The sequence below is a fragment of the Choloepus didactylus genome, chromosome 9, assembly GCF_015220235.1.
Source record: "Choloepus didactylus isolate mChoDid1 chromosome 9, mChoDid1.pri, whole genome shotgun sequence".
Taxonomy (NCBI): domain Eukaryota; kingdom Metazoa; phylum Chordata; class Mammalia; order Pilosa; family Megalonychidae; genus Choloepus; species Choloepus didactylus.
The window spans coordinates 37,097,434-37,111,025 of record NC_051315.1 but is presented as its reverse complement, the minus strand read 5'-3'; the positions used below and the strand labels follow the sequence as shown (position 1 = coordinate 37,111,025).

The following is a 13,592-nucleotide window of genomic DNA, read 5'->3' as shown; positions in this document are numbered from 1 at the left end:
CCTCTGGAGATGGAGAAAGAGATTAAGTGAGAGGAAGGGGTAGCAACAAACAAGATAAGATTTAACAAAGGTCTATGAATACTGAAACATTATATAATAATACATGTATTTTTGGATGCTGGGGCATTGGAATGGTGGAAGGCGGTAAATGACATGGTGGAACTGTAGCCTATAGCATCCTTTGGGATTTGCTCTATAGCTGCTCATTGAAATGTGCCTTGAAGGTCTTCACCTTTCTGTATATACCTTGTATTGCATAATAAGGAAAGGACTGAAACTTTGGAACTGTAACCCCTAACAATTTTTGAAATTACCTACATGACTGCTTGTTGAGCTATACAACGAGAGATGACACCGTTCTGTACTTATGTTGTATTTCACAATAATGGAAATGGCTGAAGTTGTGGAACTGTGACCCACGACATTCTTTGAGATTTGCTCTCTGACTACTTGTGAAATCATACATTGAAAGTTATCACTGTTATGTATATATGTTAAAGTTCACAATTAAAAAAAAAAAGAAAGAAAAAAGGTATGAACGCACCAACCCCCACACAGCTATTTTCAGATTCCTTAGCCATCCCTGCTGCCCACCTGTTAACACTTGGCAGAGACCTAGGAAAGGTGAGAAGATGGCTACCATGTACCCTGTCCTCCACATACATTCTCTACCCCCTACAGGGTTAGTTTCAGGATTCCTTTCCCTCACTTTTCCATTTACGTCACTGCTCTATATTCATATGTTTCCAGTTGTTCTATAAGCAACTTCATATTGGATCCCAAATACTGGAGTTAAAAGTAGTTACCAGTCTTGAATTTCATACACTGTAATCCTGCAAATCTAAGAGTTAGAATTCAATTCAATAATGAACAAAAGTAACATGCCACTGAATTGTCAATCTCACACCTATAATAGGTTTGGGCTTTAATATACTAACACCATAGCTTGGATTGGCCTATTCCTGCTCATTATTCGAAAGCATAATTAATCCTTTGTCCTCAATCAGTGATGCCACAAGTTGACAGATCACCTGCTAGGTACAATCTAGGAACAGCTGCCTGCCACATCACTTTATCACCTCTCTGACACTAGTCCCTCCCCTCTCATTCCTAAGACCTAGTGACAGTACAGAGCACGGCACAGGCAAGCGCACCCACCTCTGTCCAAACATCAGCGTGGACTTGGTCTCAGCCTCATTGAAGACGGAGGGAGAACAGCAAATGACAATGGTGGTTCTACAGTTCCCACCCAGGGAGTCCTGAAGAATCCGAGTCATCTTGCTGTCCCTGTACGGCACGTGTGTTTTCTATTTAGGAAAAGGAAAAGTATTGGTTTTGGCAGCCCATTCAAAGCAAGCAAGCAAGTCAGTGGCAGATACAATGGGCTTAGAACCACACGTGAAATAGGAATTTGTTGTTGGATCTCTGGATCTTGCCAAAGTTTACATGATTGTGCTGTGACCCGGGTCACCATGCACAAATTTTAGTAGACTGGATCTCCCAATTAGCAGAGCATTCACAGCCAGGATTCCTTTTGTCCCTTTCCAAACAGAAAAACAGATCAATCTCTGGGGGATGTGGCAAAAAGGGTCCATATACCCAAAAGACGACGTCTCATATTATTATTTAATTGCTGGGGAAAGGATCACTTACTGTCCCCTCTGCCAAGGCAGAGATCACATTTCCAAGAGCAGACAAAGACTTATTGATATTTTTAGCTTCATCAAGAACGGCTCCCTCGGCACCAGTTTTGCTGACCTGCCAGAGAGAAGAGAGAGCAATGAGCTGTAGGGACAGCCAAAGCAAGAAACACAAATTCCAAACAAACATGAAGGCAAAGGGGGAATCCTTCTGGAATGCACATAAAAATAAAAGTAAATAAGAGCCATGTTGATAAAACCATCCCTTGCGTATGAGACTGGGGATTTGTTCTCACTTGTTGTCATTTTCCTCTCGATTAGGCTTTGGGGGAATGGCTCAAATGCCTCAAGTGGTGGAACTACAGAGGCTTTCCCTGGGGACATCCATCCAGGGAAAGCAGGCTCCAAGAGCGTTTTCACCACAGACAGGCCCAGGTCCTGGGGGACTGAAGCATGGAGAGAAAACGCTGTCCTGAGCCACAACAATGGACATATTGGGAAAATGTCGATTTCAAGCTCCAAATTCCGGCAAAGGACAACAGGTGGTGGGGAGGGTTACCCAGACTCTCTTTTCCTCCCCTACTTATTCCCATAGCATGGAAAAAAGGCAAAAATCTTAGAGAGGAATGAAAAGCCAAAAGAATGTAGATGGCATTGTGAATTTGTCTTTTTTCCACTGCAGCCAGAGGGACCACAGTTCCTCCTCTGCCGTGTTATCACTGGCCATTTCATATTTACAGCATCCACTCTAGAAAACGGGACACAACGTGATTTATAACTGTGCTGACCAGACAAACGAAGCAGGGCAAGCAGCTGCTTCTAAAGAAAGGGAAAGGAGGGAAATGATTTCAAACAACACAAAGATAGATTTCAATTACATATAAAGGACAAATTCCTACAATGGAGAGGAATGCCTTTGGTTCAGATAGAATAGCTTCTTATCTCTCTGTAATTGTGTGTTGTGGGTCCTCCCACCTGGAGAGAGGCAATGTAGCTGATAGGTCACAAATAAGTCAGTTTACACAGAGCTTTTCAAGGTGCTTTCATGGTTGGGCATCCTAACTCCATGAAATATGCAGGATAAGTTCTATCCTCTTTCTTTTACAGACAAGAAAACTAAGTTCCTGAGACATCACATTGCCAGCCCAAGGGGAGAATGCCATTTGGGAGAGATGGACTAAAGCCCAGGGTTCTGTTCTACTAGATCACATCCATATGGACACACCTGGGGCAAAGGAAAATAGATGTGAACAAAAGAAACCACATGAAGAACACAACTTTAAAATGCCTCGTTAATAGTCTCATTGGCAATAACCACCCACACAATGCACAGGTCAGACCTCCACTCTGAAACGCCGGCATAAGGTGTTTTCCAGCTGCTTTGAGGCCCTAAATATCCAGCTCTCTGCTCTAAAGGGAAAGAGGCCCAGCTGGAGAACCAGAGGGCCCACTCCGGCTCTTTGAATGGACTCATACAACTGGTGAGCAGTAAAGCCCGTCCTGGTTGTTAATAGCCATTCTAGAACTAAACAACACTGCGCCGTTATGTCCATGCTGGTGAGTTTCTATTCCATATCCAGTCCACTATATTTTAGATCTCCAACCGGAACACCAAGATGTTCTTATGCTCATGGCTCTACAAATGCAGATGAGAGGCCATGACTTACATGGATGTTAGTGGCCATATCCTGGCATACAGGCAACTCCGTGGTGTGGTGTGGTACGTGGGGCTCAGGGATGCAGTTGGGGAGATTAGGCAGGCTTCAAGGCTAACCCCAATGGGAACGACCAGCCTGATGTCACTGATGACGGAGGCTAAAGGGTGCTGGGAGCAGGACTTGCTCTGTGATGTCACCCAAGGGGGGTCAGAGCCTCCAACAGCATCCTCCAGGTAAGAGCGGCAGGAGGCAAAGGTTGGATGCTCGGGGAGGCCTGTTTGGTCTGAAATATGGCCCCAGCCAGAGCCTGGGAGAGCATGGGACAAGGAACAGATGCCAAAGGGAGAGCCCTGAAAAAACCGGAACAGTCAGGGCTGGTGACTAGAACCCTGACTACAGACCTCAGAGCCTAAGAAGCCGAGGCTGCTCGGATGGGACAGTCCATGCTGATTGCCAAGAGAACCGGGGCATGCAGGGAAGGTCCCAGGCCATAGGGCCTCTATCAGCAAAACAAAGCTGCAGAGGCAGAACTGCCATATTCCAATGGCAAAGTCCTTTCCTGGCCTGTTGGAATATGGCACAACCCAGGGACCTTTTCTTTGCTCAGAAGTCAATGTCCCTCCCACATTTGCGCAGCTCTCTTTGCTAGGCGAAGTTCAGACCAGCACTCGCTTAAAGTCATCATCAGAGCCTATCAAGCATAAATCAGAGTTAGCACACAAAGCACTTGCCTGTGACGTCAACAGGGGAGTTCAGAACCAAAAAAGAAAGAGCAGGAAAACAAAGGTTAAATTTAATAACATCTTGGCACATCACAAACCTTAAAAGCTCTTTAAAACCAGGGAATAGGAAGGTTAAAAAATTATACCTTGCATACTGAAGCAAATAACAGGGTAAAATTATAGATAATACAAATAAAATACCAATTACCTTTTCACTCCCAGCCAAATCAACCAGATAAAGCTTCCCACTGAGTTTTTTTTCGGTCTCTACATTCTCTTGTTTAATATTAATCAGGAAGATACTGTGACTTCTAGAGCTGTGTTCATTCATGTCTGAAAAGGACAATAGTTTACTGCTCTACAAAGAGCACATGAATTTAAGGTAGCAAACCCCTTGTTTAAAAAGCATAACAAATCATGCCTAATAGCTCCGTTTGTTGAAGTTAAGTCCAGTCAATTTTAAAAACTATCTTCTTAAAAACAATGCTCAGTCTAGAAATGAAAGATTCAAAATGTCTTCAAGTAGCACAGAAACTAATCTAAAAACCTTAGACACTCGTATAAGATAACCAATTCTCCAGCTCTGTTTAAAGCTCCCCTACCTCACTTGAAATCCCTCTACCCTCATCATCATGATTAATACCCATGTATTCTATCTTGTTCACGGGCATAAGCCTGGCCTTATCAAGCTTTCACAAGGAAGGAAGGATTAAGACGCACTTCCTCTACAACCTATGCTAGGCACACAGATGGTCTCAAAGATTAAATATGCTTCATTAAACAGAGTTCTGGAAATAAAAGTGTTCTGGACCCTGCATCTTGTCCACCAGAGACAGTCTTGTTCAACCCTCACTAGCAATCATTCCTTAAAACCACCTCACCAGAATGACAGGATAATAGTCATGTTCTGGACCATCAGTTCTGAACCAGGGGGCCAAAATGAGTTGTCAGGTATGCCATGAATAATTCATGATTAACTAGAGCTTAAGAAACAGAGTGAATACCTTTTTATAAACAAGAGCTGCTATTACTCTAAGAATATCAATCTTACTTTCCTGCACACGTGTGTGGGTATATGTGTGTATTTTAAGGAGGAGAGAAAGAAGTGGAATTCAAACTATGCTGTACATAATAAGCTCAGGATGATCTATGAAAATTTGCCACATACGTGAACATCATCTGACATGTCTGTTGGGATAGAGTCAAGGTTAGGAATTACGTCTCTGGATCACAGGACCACAAAACCATGGTTGGAAGAGACTTGAGAGTCTGGACCAATGCTTGAATCTCTTGTATGCCGTGACAGGGAACTCTCCACCTCTGAGGGGAGCAGGCTTGACTTGGGGCAGCTCCAAGGATTAGAGAGCTCTTTTTGTGGTAAGTCAAAATCTGCCTCCCTGTAGTATCAACACTCCAGGATGGTCCTACCCATTCCAGTCACATGAAGCAAGCTGACCCTCTGCAGATCAGCACCTAGAACACGTGAGGACATATTGCAATATCCACCACCCCCTCTCCAGACAATTTTCTCTCCTCCAAGCGGGATATCCTCAGTTAACTTCAGCGCCTCTTCATGTGAGCTCACGCTCATGTGTCCACAATCCCTCTGAACAAAACAGGAAACCCCAATCTTTTTAGGGAACGACTGCTGCATAGTACTCTACGATCTGCTTCTCTGAGATATGACGCATGCGCTGAGGAAACAACCACCAGGGAAATGAGCTGATTGGAATGTGCCTATTGTTAACAAGGCATCTCAAGGTTTATGGTGAAGCTCCCAGCACTGCTCTCTGGGTCTCTCTTTGCCTTTCTTGCCGTTTTTCACAAAGGGCAGAAGTCTAACATGGATCCTTTCCACACACATGACTCACATATAGAATTTACTGGTTTGGATTTTTCTGCTTAAGCTGAAACAATAACATGGCTAAAAGAAACTTAGAAACTCACTATAACTTTGGTTGGTGGCTGTGTGTCTTCCCCAGTGCTCAGGGCTGGGCTGTCCCCAGTGCTCAGGGCTGGGCTGTTATCAGGGCCCAGTGAGGCTCAGCCGACACTGCCAAGACCTGGGAGCACCATCTGGGCAGCAGCGGGCACCTTCTCTCAACCAGCCGAGACAGCCGTGCTGCACGGACCCTGAGGTGAGTCCAAGCCTCCACTGTGCCAACCTCACATGTCTGACGTCATTTATACCTCATAACCCACCTCTCCTGGTGGTGAGGCAGACATTTTTATACCGAGAGCCGAGAAAACTCCATCCCCAAGCTTACTTGTTACGGCCACGTGTCGGTTTGCTTTTCCTTCATCTATAACATCCATGACTTCTTCGGGGCTTGACACAAACCGCTCGGTGCACCCCTGGAGCAGAGTTGGACCAGGTTGGCCATTACAAAAATTGAAAAGCAACAATATTTTGAAACAGCTAAACATTTTCTCATTTTTCTTTAGAGGGGCAGATAATAGAAAGGCTGTGGTACAGATCCAACCGCTTTTACTCCTTGATCGAATTCTACGTTAAAGAGAAGTCTGAGCAAACCCTGGGAAAACCAGAAGTAAACCATAAAAGAAATGCCTGACCTTCCTAGATTTCTGAGTACATATTCATGCTCAAAAGCAGTGGAGACAGGAAATTAAAAGAAGAAAATCAATGAGAGAAGAAGAAATGGACCAAGTTGGGTTTTGCTCTCTCCATTTTTATTCATGTAACATTTAGTCACCAACCTAAATAGAAGTTCTACACATAATGCTCTGATAGGCTTCCTCTAACTGCAACGTATAAATAATTGCACTCAATCCCAAAGCCTCTTTAAATGTGAATATTAAGTATTTGTTCACTTCTGCAGTTCTTATCTCAGGTGATTAGATGTCTGTGATATGCTGACATAAAGGAGAGATAAAACTGAAGCATTTAATGTCTATTTTTAACCAGATGAATATTAAATATAAGGAACATGATTAAATATCTATATGCCCTTTATAGATAATATCCTGGGCATCTTATGTAATAATTATCATTAACAGTGACTGGAGAGAAATCAATTGCATCACCAATCAAGCCTTCCTCATACCTTTACGTATGGGACTCTGTTTTTATCTTCATGAACAGCCAAGTTTGTCTTGGATACTACAGGGATAATAATGATGACATGCAAAGAAGAAAAGAAAAGTTAAAGACCCAATACTGGAGGAAAAACAGAAATTGTTACAGAAGATAGGCAAATCTAATCTCTATCCAATATGCAAGTTTAAGCCCTGGCTGAGAAAAAGGATATGGACTGAAGGCAATAGAACATCTCTATAAATCTTCATTACTTCCTGAAGCAGAAGTGCTGTGAATCATTTCAACCTCCCTGGACTTTAGTTATAGGACACACAAAGGACAAGCTTTCACATTACTCACCATCAAGTAAGTCCCTTATTTTGTCCAAGTAGATCTCAAAATAGGAAACCTAAAAACAAATGGAGTTTGAAAGAGAAATGACACACTATATTTCAAAAGTATTATTATTAGAACTTACAAGAACTCTTGTCACGTACAGCTGAGAAGAGTTAAGAAGACAGAACCCAAAGTGAAAGTCACAGGGCACCCTTGAGTGCAGAGCTCTGGCTACTGTGGTTCCTGCTGCTTCCTGATCCAATGGCTCCTCTATGCTAAGCCTGGCCCTCTCCCGATCCCCACACACCACAGCTCCCTACTAGTGCCAGTTCAGGTGTTACTTACATCACATGCTAGAAAGCCACTTACAGGAGGACTCTAGGTTATACCTTAGATAGGCACCAAGCCATTTTCTGGGTATGGCAACAGTCAAATCATAAAGCATCCTTTGCAAGTAACTTGCAAAAATTAGCAGGCCTCCCTGCATCCACGATGCTGACAGCTTCACCAGACCACGGGGAGAACGTGATCCAAATACACACAGGAAGGAAGCAGGGAAAGGAGGTTGAAGGCAGTGTGCCTGGATGCATGAAGAGTTCAGAAGGATAACGGAGAGAGTTGGTGGCGGCGGCCAGGTTTGGGAAGTTCAGGAAGGATTTGAACAAAATGTGATTTAAGGAAAGATGATTAGACTGTAAGAGGGAAAAGAAACCTCCCAATTGATTATTCCCAAACCTCAACCCCAGCACCACCAGCGTCAGCATCATATGCAGCACTCATTTTAATTGCAGAACCCCAAACCCTAGTTGAGTTCTACTGAATCATAATCTCAGAGAACAGGACCTAGAAATCTGCACTTAAACTCCCCAGGTGATTCTTATGCTGCTGACATTTGAGAATCACTTTTTTTCTCATAAACAATCACGTATTTAATGATTTATCTGTGGACAGACATTAAGGATATTTCTAATATTTTTTTCTTTCGCCAATACAAATAATGCCAAGCAATACAAACAATGAAAAGTAACCTTGTATATAAATTTTCATTCCCATTTTATCCTTAAGATAGAATCGGAAAACTGGAAGAATGTACTCAGAAATTGCTTTCAACAAAGAGTTTACCAGAATGTATGAGAATATCTGTTTTCCTAAACCTTTAATAGCATTGGACATTATCTTTTAAATGTTATCAATTTTTATCTTATCATTGTTTCAATTAGTATAGCTTTGTTACCTGAGGATGAGAAATTTCACCTGAGTTTATTAAACATTTATATTCAATTTTTTATGCTTTTTTTTAATTACATTCACAATGTTGTGCTACCTTCACCACCATTCACTGCTAAAGCTTTTCCATCATCCCAAATAGAAACTGCACATTTTAAGTGTTAACTCCACTTTTAACCAAACATATGATCTTGGGCAATTAATTTACACATAAACAAGACAAGAACCCAGATCTCAATTTTCCCATCTGTTCTTAGATGCCAAAAATTCTCTCTAGGATTCTGCACTCTCTACATCTGCCTGCTGCCTTCCCAAACAATTATTCTCTCTCCCAAGTTCATGAGTTTCTTCAAAGTCTAAACAAGGGAATGGACTGAAGGAAAACAGTTATAAAGGTCCAAATGGGACAGCCCGGACATGAGCCTGTGGCTAACCGTGGTCCTCATATCCCCGCTAGTGAAGGGGAACGGAAGACTCCCCAGCCCTGCCCTGACCCTAAATGGACTAGGCCCTGCCTCCTTGCCTTCTGCTCCGTGCCTCACAAGGGCCGTGTGACTTCCTAGCTTCTCTAAGACTTAGGGCTCTGGCTTTGAGCCCTGGAATCTCTCATCCTCTCTTGGTTGCCAGTCTCCCTAACCAACTTCTGCCAGCCTGAAGGTGTGTGAAACACACCTATTTTCCTGAGCCCCATCTCCCGTGGACACACCTACCTCAATGTCCATACAACACCATGCCAGCCATTCTGTCTACAACCGCTTGTGCCACTGCATTCTGCAACCTGCTCTCACTGCCCAAATCCTTTGGTCCTGTTTGGCCTCTAATGCTAAACACCTCCAGCCAGCCCTTCCTGCAGCCAACAATCCTGGTTCCAACACATTCTACTTACTTCAGAATTGTGAATTTCACTAAGCCTTTTCTGATATTTTCAAGACCTTAAACATGTGGGCTTATCTCCACAGGTTGCAAAGAAAATGCATTATATCTAAAGAGCAATCATGAACTTGATACAAGCAAATCTAGCACTTGAAAACCTGCTCATATTCAACATAAGTAGAAAGAGAATTCTGATTCACGGACATTTTTTTTTTCCCACAGCAGACACTGACTGCTTTTGAGGGGTTTTGTTTTTGTTTATTTTGTCATTTTAAATTCTTTGTGGGACCAGGTAAGAGAAAAATAAATAAGTGTTGTTTGGTATTAATAAATAGCATGTTCAAAAATAATATTTAAAACTTTCCATGGGACTCATTTTAAAGAGCAGATTATTCCCATTTTATCCTTAAGATAGAATCTGAAAACTGGAAGAATGTACTCAGAAATTGCTTTCAACAAACATTATACTAGTTTATCAGAATGTGTGAGAATATCTGTTTTCTTAAACCTTTAATAGCATTGGATATTATCTTTGAAATATGCTATCAATTTTTATCTTATCATGGTTTCAATCCTGCTTTAAGCCTCTTCTTGATCAAGCCTGGCACTACTCAGTTCAAAATATGAGCAGTCAACAGCTGACTTGTCCACTTACATATTATTTATGTTACAAGTAAACATAGCTATGAGTACCCAACAGCAACTTGGACGGTAAAATTCAGCCCCAGAGACTTACAAGGTGTTTTGCTGTTTTTTCTTTTCCCTGGTGTCTGCTAAGGCTGTTTTTATCTTAATAAGATTCTAATACAAAATCCTATTTTGAGGGCAGTAAATTGGTTTAACATCTTACTCTGGGATTATCACATAAGAACCCTGCAGTCACTTAAAGTACTTAAATGCAAACAGACATAAAAGATGCACTTAAGCTCCTAAATCTTGATCCCATCAAAGCAACAAGCTTTTGTAGCCTTAGATATAAAGAACTCTGGCAAAAAGTAGAATAGGGCTTTAGCCAACAAAGGGAACTGTAAGGAAAAGATATTCTTCCAGATGTGATTTTCATTGAACAAACAGAGTTGCCTTCTTTTCACAATTTAGGAAGGGTACATAACAGAAATAAGTAAAGGAGGAGGGACAGCATAATGGAAAACATACATTTCCAGGGTGGCCAGGAGATGTAGAGTGTATTCTCAGCTCTGCCAATAACATGGCATGAAACTCGAGCCATCTAATTCTACTACCTTGGACTTTGGCTTCTCTAAAATGAAGGGCCTGAAGGACTAAGGTCCCAGCCTAAAGGGATAGCTCTTGGCTGATGTGCTCAGCCACCTGTCTCCTTAGAACTGCCCTGTCCTCCACCCCACCTTCCCTCAGCCTCCTCCCCACTGTCACAGTGGTGGGCACCCAGGCAGCCAAGTGCATCCGGGCAGAGCTACTGGACTGGGGTTGGGGGGGGGGGGGGGGCACCACCGGCAGGCTGGGCCAATGAGGCCCTTCTCTAGGGAATCCAGAATTGGAAAAAGGGAATTGGGGGCAGGAGCTGCCATGTTGCCCCCCTCCTGTACACACACACACACACACACACACCTGCCAAGGAAAAAAAATAAGAAAGATGGTCTGAGGTAAGAGAAAGGAATAAAGCAAGAGATCAGAAAAGCAGGGATTATAATAGGTGGAGGGTTTCTTTTTTCGGGGGTGATGAAATACTCTGGCATTAGAGTTCATGGTTGTACAATTTTTGTGAATATACTAAAAACCACTGTATTTATTCATTCATGGTATGTGAAGTATATCCCAATTTTTTTAATTGGGAAAAAAAAAAGAAAGAAAAGAAGGGAGTGGATTTCCTGATTCTTCACATCTCCCCAGCCCCAGAGCCCCAAAGCCTACTATCAGGCTCCATGTCTGCTAATTAACAATTTCCTCTATTTGTTTAAAAAGGTGGCTTTTACATTACTTACAAAGGCATTACAATGAATATACTAAATATCAAATTTTATTACTTAACAGCTACATCAGGAGAGGAGAAATCTCTCTTTTAATTCAAATTTAAGCCAGAACAGAGACTGTGTTAAAACAAAACAAAACAAAACAAAAAAACAAAAACGATGGAGGAGGAGAATTCCCTTCTCCAACACTTCCCAAAATATGCTCCTCAGAACATTAGTCTTTCACACCCCAGGGGGGAAATATCTCTACAGTCAAAGATGGAAATAATAGTCAAATAGAGTCAAATAAATGTAATATAGTACATATTCCTTTTGCAGAGCCACATTATACAAGAGCATATTTAAGCTTTTGATAAATCTAACATTGTCAAAAAGCATCTTCCCTGTTTATTTACCATGGAACACCGTCACCCAGGTAGCCCATCTATTAACAACACAAGGACTTTGTTCCGTGGAACCCAAACATGGACACATCCCAGTCATGGCTACAGGAATCCACAACATCAAGCCTAGAATTCAGGCAACTATCCAGGAGACTCCTCCCTAATTAAGGGCTTTGACTTTAATTATCTCGCTATTTCAAGCTAACTATCCCGCTATCTAAGAATTAGCCCAAATCATTAAATAATAAATAAGGTTCCGCTTACTATAGGGATGCTATTTAAATTGGATAAGATCATCTTTTACAGCTATAGAAAAGGGGTAAGGCTAAGCAACATGATTTGGAGCACAGTTTCTTCCCTCGGGAGGCAATCAACAGCATCTACCTTGATGTGAAATTCCAGGTTTTCATCCATGGAATAGATATGATCGAAGATGTCATGTGCGATCCTCGGGATGATCCCCATGAGCTGAGGGTCATGCAGCTTCCCCTAGTGACCAAAAAGACAAACAAAGGCAGTTAAAGCCGAAGCCCTGGGAAATGTGTGAGAGAGAGAAGGGATCATATGGGGGGTTCTTAAACACAAGTCCGGTGAGCAGGGGACCCCACAGATGGACTGTGGGCTCCCGTGGGGATCTGACATGCCAGTAGACTGAAAGATGTCTGAGTAACTCAATGTGATATGGCCTTTTTCCCTGCAGGAGAGACTACTTCTGTCTGGTTCTGAAGCCCCACAGTATCCCTCCTGCTGCCACTCAGGGCAGTAAATCAAAGTGTGTGTGTGTGTGTGTGTGTGTGTGTGTGTGTGTGTGTATTATGTGTGAGTGGGGGGGGCAAATGTGTGACAGAGTGTGTGTGCATGAGTGTGAGAGTAACTATGGGAGGTAAATATGTATGAATGTGTGTGTGAGTGAGTGTGTAGAAGGGTGAATGTGAGAGAGACAGTGTGTATGTAAGAGAGAGTGGGGAGTGAATGTGAGTATCTTCAGTACCATTTCACAAACCATTCAAGAAAAACAGTTTTATCAGTTTCTGTTTTAAAATCGGTAATTTACCAGCTTGAATGGATCCAAAAGGTTTTTGGCTGTTTCTATTATTTAAATTTACTTTAAAAATATTCTCTTACCCTTTTCCCCCTTTTTCTACTTCTATTCATTTTACCCAAGGGCTAGAGGAATAGATGAATGCTTCTTATATTTGGACCATTACTAAATCTATTTTTAAGAGCCAACACTCACCACCCCTGAACTTATTTAAAAAGATATGTTATCAGATCTGAAAGCAATTCCCAAAGAAGAGTTCCAGAAGTATTTAAGGCAATGGCCTTAGCTTGGACATCAACGCACAACTTCCAGAGAGCCTTCTTTTAAGACCACACTCAAATGAACACTTAAGTTCTATTACATGTGCTAAACAAAACATCAGAACACAAAGTCTACAGGTCTAAAGAGATAACTGGCGACTGTAGAATTTTCCAAATCTTTAGGAAGTTTTAAAATTCTAGGAACAAATGGAGCTGGGAAAAAAGCAGGAAACCCAATTTGCTCATCAGTCTTCCAGGGATACTCAACAACCTTTACAATTTTTACTCAAATCCCTGTTCCAGATCTGCCGAATACCTGGGAGATCTGCTTTGTTTTCCTCATTTAAACCTCTATCCTTCAGAAATTCACTACACAGTACCTCTCCGAAAGGCTGTTTCAAGTCAACATGTGAGTTACCAAAAACGAGAACTCACATGAACCCCAGGACTAAATACAAGCTACAA

At 42.1% G+C, this 13,592-nt stretch overlaps 1 protein-coding gene across 1 annotated transcript in view; it reads right to left on the bottom strand.

The window, feature by feature from the left end:
* The window catches only part of KIF5C (kinesin family member 5C), a 161,726-nt gene that overhangs the window by 73,737 nt on the left and 74,397 nt on the right, over positions 1–13,592 (bottom strand). The window contains exons 4-10 of the mRNA XM_037849932.1: positions 12,210–12,314; positions 7,418–7,466; positions 7,086–7,141; positions 6,288–6,375; positions 4,229–4,353; positions 1,654–1,758; positions 1,159–1,307 (exon numbers count right to left, since the gene is read on the bottom strand). Coding sequence (XP_037705860.1) covers positions 1,159–1,307; positions 1,654–1,758; positions 4,229–4,353; positions 6,288–6,375; positions 7,086–7,141; positions 7,418–7,466; positions 12,210–12,314 — 677 coding nt within the window. The remainder of the gene's footprint in view (positions 1–1,158; positions 1,308–1,653; positions 1,759–4,228; positions 4,354–6,287; positions 6,376–7,085; positions 7,142–7,417; positions 7,467–12,209; positions 12,315–13,592) is intronic.